Source organism: Protomyctophum bolini, assembly GCF_963924005.1.
Source record: "Protomyctophum bolini genome assembly, chromosome: 20".
In the NCBI taxonomy this organism is placed as follows: Eukaryota; Metazoa; Chordata; class Actinopteri; order Myctophiformes; family Myctophidae; genus Protomyctophum; species Protomyctophum bolini.
In genome coordinates, this window is record NC_137881.1 from 15,296,990 (window position 1) to 15,306,298 (window position 9,309).

The 9,309-nt window shown below is 41.1% G+C and overlaps 1 protein-coding gene across 1 annotated transcript; it reads left to right on the forward strand.

Annotated features, from left to right (window-relative positions):
- Nucleotides 1-332: 332 nt before the first annotated feature.
- LOC308335219 (homeobox protein HMX2-like) lies at nucleotides 333-1,677 on the forward strand (the record flags this gene model as incomplete). Its single annotated transcript, XM_080792230.1, has 2 exons — nucleotides 333-439; nucleotides 1,091-1,677. The coding sequence occupies exon 2, from the start codon at nucleotides 1,153-1,155 to the stop codon at nucleotides 1,675-1,677; it is 525 nt and encodes a 174-aa protein (XP_080648356.1). The 5' UTR covers nucleotides 333-439; nucleotides 1,091-1,152.
- Between the last annotated feature and the right edge of the window lie 7,632 nt (nucleotides 1,678-9,309).

Here is a 9,309-nt window from a genome sequence, read left to right on the forward strand (position 1 = left end):
GGTCTATCATTCTGGCGTCACGCTGGCCCACAAGTTCACCAATCAAAAGCTGCTAAACCACAATCTTCCGGTTCATTGAATAACGGTGCAGTAGCTCTCTGTGGTAGACTAGTCGCAATCGCGAGGCGCAATGGTGCTTTGGGTGCAGGGTGCTTGGCCGCGTAACCAAAGACGTGGATGATTTGGACATTTTGGGCAACAGTTCGGGTCTCAATAGGACCAGCGTAAGAAAAGCCAGGGAATATGAACAAAGAGGATGATGTCCCATGCTGTCGAACTGCTTCTTTTACATTCACCATTGACAACATTCTAAACCTGAAGCAAAACAGCAACTCAAAACAACCGACAGGCAGTAGCGGATGTAAAAATGATTACCAAAACCAGTGTCGGCTGTGCGATGTTGGGGGGCGGCATGAATCTGACACAGCTCAGGAAGCAGGTGAGTCCTTAAGGTCCAACAATGTATAGGCTAATGATAATATCATCATAAAAGTAATTATGGAATATGGACTCACTTATATAGCCTACTTTCAGGGGTCATCAATATATGTCCGTACACGGACAAATGTGTCCGTGGCAAAGACTTGTCCTTGTCCGTGGCAAATTCCTGAATGTCAGTTTCCAGGTTTCTTTCTTCACAATATTTATGACACTTATTTACTACACATTATGAGTGCATTATAGGCTATATAGACTGGTGTTCAAATGTTTTTTTGCAAGGACCCCCTCAACTCTTAGTGTACAAATGGAACCAAATGGACCCGTAACCGTTTGGTTTCATTTGTACACTCTCAGAGTTACAGACCTGGTTATTCAGGGCTATCTCCTTATGTGTTTCTGATAATAGGCTACTCATTTTGTGTGTCCGTGCGGCAAAAAATTAATTGTGACAACAATATCCACCACAAGCCAACGGCTATGACCATGCACTGCATGCATGCCTACTTTTCAGTTTGCCGTTCTGCATGCACGGAGGCTTCTGCAGGTTTCACTATAGTGTTATCATGCAAGACTGAATTGTTATTATTATTATACCACTGTTTGCTGACATGCACAAAACACATGTTTTTTTTACTGCTTCACTTCACAGTGCAAACAAACGGCGCGCACCGCCATCACGGGGCCAGCGGTGCGCAAACAGTCTGCGGGGACATGAAGGCAGTAAAGATGATTGACACGTGTCCTCGAGCTGACGACGACGACGACGCGCCCGGCGAACAACAACACGCATCATCAGCCATGAACACGAAAGCCAAAGCCAGCAGCACGGTCAAGAAGAAGACGCGCACCATCTTCTCCAAGAGACAGATCTTTCAGCTGGAGGCCACGTTCGACATGAAACGATATCTGAGCAGTGCGGAGCGCGCGTGCCTCGCCAACTCGCTGCAGCTCACGGAGACGCAGGTGAAAATCTGGTTTCAGAACCGCCGAAACAAGTTGAAAAGACAGATATCCACGGACTTCGAAGGACCTGCGGTGCCCGGCGCGATGGACCACTTTTCGGACGCGGCGAAAAATGTGCAATTACCGACTGTTTACAAAGATAACAATCTGTTGGGAGGATGTTTGTTACCGATGCCTTTCCCCGTCATGTACCCAACTACAAACACTCATGCGCCTTATATTTACTTTTCCAACGCTGGCAAATACTTTGGACTTTTCGATGCAGACGGATGACTTGAATTGTTTTGGGATGGAGGCGATGCGAGACAGTCATCCTTCGGACAATAGCAACCACGACGTGGAAGTAACATGTCTTTAGGCCATAGCGGGTTTGTTTTCTTTTCAAAGTGGCTCATAAAATCATACAGCAGCAACTTTGATGTCAGCAACTAACCGTGCTCCAAGACATGCATGTGCCACTTTTTAGCCCCTCCCAAAACAAGTTGGGGTTAGTTGAAATAACAATAAATATATTATTACTATCATCATCATTATTCCATTCCATTTTGCATTAAGAAGTTATCAACAGTAGCCTATATATTATTTTCGCTAAAATATGCATGCAATATAGCCTGTTGGACGGTTTTACTTTGTTAATTTGAATGAATGTATTATGATAACCTTTGGAATAGCCTATGTTGAAAATATAATTTGTTTGCTGTAGGTATACCACGGGCTTTTAAGTTACCTTTAAGTTATATTTATATGGCCTTACTCTTATCATCAAGACAAATACTTGAATAGTATATATTTTGGTGTTTCATACGAAAGACTGTAAAGTTGTAAAGTAGCTACATAGGCTACATTATCATGACAATGACGAAATATGCAATAAAAAGCTCACATATTTGCAACATCTCGTGTTTGTTGAATGACAGGCAAACTTTCGTTAATTTGAAGGAAATAACTCTAAAAACATATTGTGTTGCAAATTTGCAATATCCGCATTTTATTTGTTAAAGTAAGTTTTATTGGGGTGTAGGCTCTACAAATGTTTCAAAAAAATACTTTTATTCACAGTTTAAGAAGACATCTATAAGCAAACTCCTGCAGCCCGATTTTTAACTGCACGCAAGGTTTCCTAATGATTTAAATAATTTAGCCTATATGCATGCTGCTATATTACATTTGGAAATGTAAGCTCTGAAGCAACTCCGTATTCAGCATATCAGATACAAGATTTACATTATAAATTTAGCTTTTTTTTAAATAGCTTATGTATAGAACAAATCATGATGATATGCGTATCCAAAATATATTTCTGCATGTTTCACGTATTTCTAATCTTATTTCTGGACGAATAAGGACCCTTATAGGCCCATTACAAATATAGGCTATTTTGTTCTAAATATCCACAGGTTGACAAACAAAAAAGTTCTGGTAAATTAACTTAAGTGAAAGTGTTCTGGACACTTTATTTGGTATTGTGTACATTTTTAGATATACCGGAAATACATATTTGTTTACAGTCTGATGGTCTAATAGGCAACAATTGATCATCATCAGCTTTCGAAAGCCCAACTTTATAGCCTACTCTGTTTATCACCATCTGGCATAATGTTATAGTCAAAGGGAGAACTGAGAACATTGCTTCATGTCGAACTTCGAAGTGCTTATGTGCTAACTTTCAATTAAAAACGAGCAGGTGTGCGCGAGCGAGAGAGAGAGAGAGGTTGGCACTAGGTATTATTAAGCTGTGTCTGCATGTGATATGAGATATGAGAGAATAAACAGTTTGCATAATATACAGGTATAGTCGTATACTTTCTGAATTGTGTTTTTAGTCCTATTGTCTCTGCCAAAGGATATTAAAATGCATGCAGTTATACACAGCATGCACACTGCCTGCCACCACACCAATCTGACTGGGTAGTTACCCCATGCAAAACAAAGGAAAAACAGCGCCCTCTTTTCCTTTGAATTAGTCAGTGTCTTGAGAGACTATAGCTAAACATTTTAGCTAACCCTAGTCTAAACTAAATCCTATATGTCCTAAAAACATGTAGCCTAAGTGCTGCATGCCAACATTGGAAATTGCAATGACAGAATTCAGGAGATTTTGGGGTGTGTGGTCTGGAGTAGCCACGCCCCCAAGCCACACCTTCTATGCCACACCCCCAGCACTCTCACGCAACATAAAAAATCACACCCGTGTGAAGTGAGGGGCGCTCTTATCATCATACATAATAAGCCCCGAGCTGACATAGTTACACTATGTTTCAAAAATCCGATTTGCTCAGACACATGACGTAAATGATCTTTTCATTGTCAATGGCAAATGTGACATTAGTTGTGACGAAAAGATGTAGGGGCCCCTATACAGGCAAGACTTTGAATTTAAAGTAAAAACTAAAAATGACTCGACTTATGTGTGCACTGTGTGCTGAATGTGATGATGTCATCACGTCGCACATGCACAGTGTTGTGTTGCGCACAGAATCAAATTCGGACACTGGTTGCCATGCAAAACCACGGATATCCCCCAATCCGGGAGAAACTAAGGAGAAATGACAATTCAGAAGCACCGCGGGGGATGGGGTCGACATTCAGGAGACTCCTTACAGATTCAGGGGTGTTGGCAGCCCTAAGTTTACCAAACTATATATGACTAAACCATGATTAAATTAATGGAATTAATGGACATGTAGGCCTATTTAATAAAATCTGATTTTAGGCTATACTTCCTTGTTTTAAATTATCAGTTTCTTAATACAATTTAAATAGTTTCAACTTGGATGTCCAGGCTGGTTATAGCGGGTATAATTTATTTTAGATAGGCTATAAATGGACAATATAGGCTACAAAAATACTTTTTGATACAAGTTCACAGACACACAATAAAACATGTATGCCATGTAAGCCTGCAGCTATTAATAATACAATATTCTCCATCCATGTCAGCTTTCACACTTTATAGGGCTTGAGTGTTTTCCTCACACTGAAATGTAGGCTACTTTCTGAACAGCGTTGAGTCAAAGAATGTATGGTTTTACTTGAACTTTGGAACTTCAAAAGGCTTGTTTATATACGTTAAAAATGTATAGTAAAAGAGAGTTATGACCTATATGAGAGAGACGTTTACAAAAATGATGTTATATCTCACCACTGTGATTGATTAGTAAATGCCTACTAAAATAGTAAATTGTCACAAAAGTGTATTACAGCATTACAAGGTTGTGTATAGCCAGATCCTAAACCTTTTTAAACTCATGGACCCCAGTTTGATATGCATAGGGCCCGGGGTAATTATGCCACAGACTCCACTTGTGACCCAAATCCACACTGTACAATTAAGCCTTACGTTAATTTAACTCAGGGAGTGTATAAATGGAACCGAGTTATCAGACAAGGGTCTATTTGGTTCATAACTGTCAGTCGTTTATAGCTGTACGGGGACCCCCTGGAACCCCCACCCCAATCAAAGGATCCCCAAGCAGACCCCACATTGAGAACTGCTTAAAAGTATAACTGACTCCATCCACATCCCATGCTTGAAAAGATGCTTTAATATAAAAGGCAGAAGAAAGCTGGTTTAGTGTGAAATATAAGTACCATGTTTGACCGATACGGGTGACAACCTGCACAGACAAGCTCATATACAAACAACTACATTTGTTTACATTAGTACACTCTAGAATTAAATTAATATCCAAACATTTTCCAAAATATCACAACACCTCGCATTGCCAAGTGTCGTGCATGCGATGGTATATCTGCAAATTATTATTTTTGTTAATTACATTTTCTTTTTTAAGTTGTTCTAGAATCTACAAGTTCATATAGCTTGTAGATCTGCTATATTTTGGGATAATGTCGTCGTCTGCGCCAATAATATGGATGCTGGGGTTCAAGTGGTTGAAGGAATGTGTATTTTGGATACAGTGCGCAAGTGACCCAGCAAGCTGTACTCACACAGGCGTTACGGGTCAGTTACTCCTTCAGCGTTGGAGCCTCTCGAGCTGCTTTCTCACTGTCACAGCCATTCAAAGGCCCTGCTGCCGCCGCTATAACCAGTTCACTCAACCACTTAGTCTGTGCACAAATCACTTGTTTTCTCTTCGGAATTCCTAGCTGTCTGCCATCCTTTCCAAAAGACTGCATGCGCATGCACTCTGCATATAGTGAGTGAACCACAACGATCTACTGCATTGGTTCTCAAGGTGGGGTCCGGGCGGGGACCCCCAGGGGTCCTTGAGGGAGTTCCAGATTGGCTGATTTGCCGAAATCAGCCAATCTGAAAGCTCACAGCGGGTCATGCAGCACAACGAGTCATTACGTTAGCTTATAGATCTGCTATTTTCACTGAATGTTCACCCCTCTTCTAGAGTGAACATTCAGTGAAAATAGCATATCTAGAACATGGAATCTCTTACTGACCTGGTCAAGCCTTCAAATCCACTAAATTAGATAGGATTATTGTTTCTCTTTGTCCAACAGTTTGGCAAGAGGGGCCCTTTGTAAATACTAATAATCCAACTTAGACTAATAGTACTGTACCACCATCACTTGAATCACTTTCAGATTAGTGTGTGACTGTGTGTGTGTGTGTGTGTGTGTGTGTGTGTACTAGAGTCCAAGTGTCCTTGAGCAAGACACTGACCCCTAACTGCTCCCTAAAACCTTGCATGGTTTCCTCAGCTGTCATGTGTGAATGGGTGAATGTAATGAGCGATTTGTGTTTGCATGTCTTTTAGCTCATGTTAAAAGCAAAGTATAATGTGTTGAAAATGTGGAATTCCTTAAAAGTGTGTGTGTGTGTGTGTGTGTGTGTGTGTGTGTGTGTGTGTGTGTGTGTGTGTGTGTGTGTGTGTGTGTGTGTGTGTGTGTGTGTGTGTGTGCGCGCGCGCGTGTGAGTGCATACACATGTGCCTGCCTGCCTGGCAAGATTCATTTCTGTGTGTGTGTGTGTGTGTGTGTGTGTGTGTGTATGTTTCTGTGATGGGGGCGGGACCGGGTGGGGTTTACAGTCTCCAGACTTCCTGACTCTTGTCGAGTCGAACACTTGTGAACGCAGCATTCGCTCTTTTGTGTCTAAGCACTCTGCTCTCCAACCACAAGGTTCAAATGACCCTATTGGCTGCCTGCAGTCTGCCGCAGGGTTGGCCTGTAATCCCCAGCCTGGCCTGTCAGAGGCGAAGAAAAATCCATTAAAATCTCAAGCCGATCAAAAACAACCCAAAGCCAGGGCACCATGTGCACTCATTTAGGGCCCGTTGATGACTGGTGATCATTGTATAGGGTAGCGTAATACATGCAATTGACTTACTGCCAACAGACTAGTGGCTACAAAGGAGGTTTTTTTTTAACAGAAATAGAGCTGCAAGTTTTGACTTCTTTTTTGGGTGTGTGGGGGTGGGGGGGTTGTTCTGCTTGGCTGATGTAGGACCTCAAGGCTACACCAGAGCTGTCAGCGCGTTTCTTCAATCTGACCGTCAGTACCCCGGTCCCCGCATGCCATGTGGTTTTGATTCCCCGTTAAATGCAAGATTGTTGAGAACTATTGTTTTGAGATCATTGATCCCGAATTGCAAGTGATAATGTGGCCAACGTTGAAAGGTTGCGGTGCGAGGCGTTCTCATGGCACTAGCATGCAAATGCTCACAGTGAAACGGAGACGCAGCTATAGGCACCACCCGCGCTTGCCACATTTTGCCACCAGTGTGCCCATGATATGACTCGAGGAGGGGCCGATAAGTCACATCCAATCACAGTAAAAAGACTGAGATGGTAAATCTATGCCAGTATAGACTATAGACTATATAAACCATTTTGCATGTGTGCGTCCTACAGTACCCAATCTGACTGTGCATTATACTATGTAGTGAGTGAGCGTGCGTGCGTGTGTGTGCGTGTGTGTGTGTGTGTGTGTGTGTGTGTGTGCGTGTGTGTGTGCATGTGCATGTGTGCGTCGACTCAGGGTCTGACATGTTGTCATATCACGTTAGGCTTTTATAACCAAGAATGGCAGTTTCCAAATCAATCATTTTCCCGTCCATAACAAGACCTGAATGTTTGAACAGATGTTTAATAACCCTAATAATTAGCAATTAATCTAAGTTCACACTTAAGCTCTGAATGGACTGAAAAACAGGGGCAGTTTTGCCACAAGCCCTTCTCTGTGCATTCTAGTATGATATTTATAATTGCTACCAATTACTGTTTACTGTGTTGCCTCGGGACAGACTGGAACTGAACTGATGAGCTAAGCACCTCTAATTGTGATGCTTGTGCTTGTTAATTAACATCACGCATTACAGCTGAGCTGTAACTATGGTAAAATTCAGCATTACGGTAAAAAAATGAATACAAATAATTATGGAATCATTATTTTAACTCAGTGGTTTTCAACCAGTGGTCCGGGGAACACCATTGGTCTTCGAGGGGAATCCAGGTGGTCCGCAGCTAAATGATGGAAAGTTGGTAAGTCGTGAGAGTGTAAAATGAAACCAAATGGACCCGTAAGGTAAGGGTTCATTTGGTTTCATTGTCATCAGATGGTGGTCCGTACGTGGCTCAAAGGCCAAATAAATAATGGACCTTGATGTGTTTTAACTTGATAGTCATGCAGCAACAGTTCCTCATAACAGAGGTCATGTCATGCAAAGTATGAGCTGGATTCAAACTGCACAACATCACCACCCGCCATGTAGAGCTCTATCCATTGAGTCACATTAGACACCGAAAATTACTCAGTTGTAACTTGAACCCCAGCATCCATTTGGGGGGAACATTAGCCCAAACTAGTGGATCTACAAGCTGATTGTGAGCTTGTAGATCAGCTATTTTTGGTGAAGAGATTTAGGGCTCAATTTTTGTCAGTGCTAAAACTAAATCCCTTAATATCCCTAAACTTCTTTGCCTTTTTTACTATTTTGAAAAACATTTTTTATAGTTCAAAATGTTTTTCAAAACAGTAAAAAAGGCAAATCAGTTTGGGGATAAGGGGTCAACGAAAATAGAGCCTTACACTGGAGAGGGAAAAAAGCAGTACAAAGCAGCCAACTCAGGTCTGTTTTAACTAAGTCTATAGGAGTTGGGTTTACAGTAAGTGGTACATTAAGGAGTACAAACATGGTCTTCCTTCTGTTGATATATCACTTCAAACATGATTCCCCCCCCCCCTCAATACTTCAAGACAATGGAATTTGTTAACGTTAGCGTTTGAACCTTATAACCATAAAATAAAGGGAACAATTTGCCCCATTATTAAATTATTCTCTCTATTGAGCATAAATTGATACAGATGGTGCACATGGTGTAGGAGCATCCTCCGGGCTGTTTCTAGGGGTGGCTGCATTTTTCTGGTTGAGAACTGTCAGTGCTATAACAGAAAAAAACTCATTGAGTCAGTGTTGATTTTGGCAGCAAATTTTGAATAAAGTTAAATTTAGTTTTTGTCAGATTTTAGTCATCTGAAATAGTGTTATAGTTTCTAGTTTTAGCCCAGTAAATGTCATGCAATTTCTTTTGGCGACTAAACAGTTGTTTTTTGTCTGCAAAAATGCATTTTTGCGGGCCTTGATGCCGTCATAATGGCTGATTTTATGCTTGCTGAATATAGCCGATCTACAAGATCGCCTATTTTCAGCATGCAAAGTGTAAAATAATTTGTGTCTTTTACTTATGCTGGATCTCCCTCCATTTTATTAGCGTTTTTATTTGTTGACAAAATTGTCAATATATGTCTTAGTTTTAGTCATCATCATAGCTTAGTTTTTATTTAGTTTCCATCTAGTTTTTGTCAGTGAAAGAAGAAGGTAGTTGAACCTTTTTCGTCATAGTTTTAGTCGACGGAATCAACACTGCATTGAGTTCAAAAGCTCAAAGTAAACTATCATTTTATGTTCGTTATTTTCACTGACAATG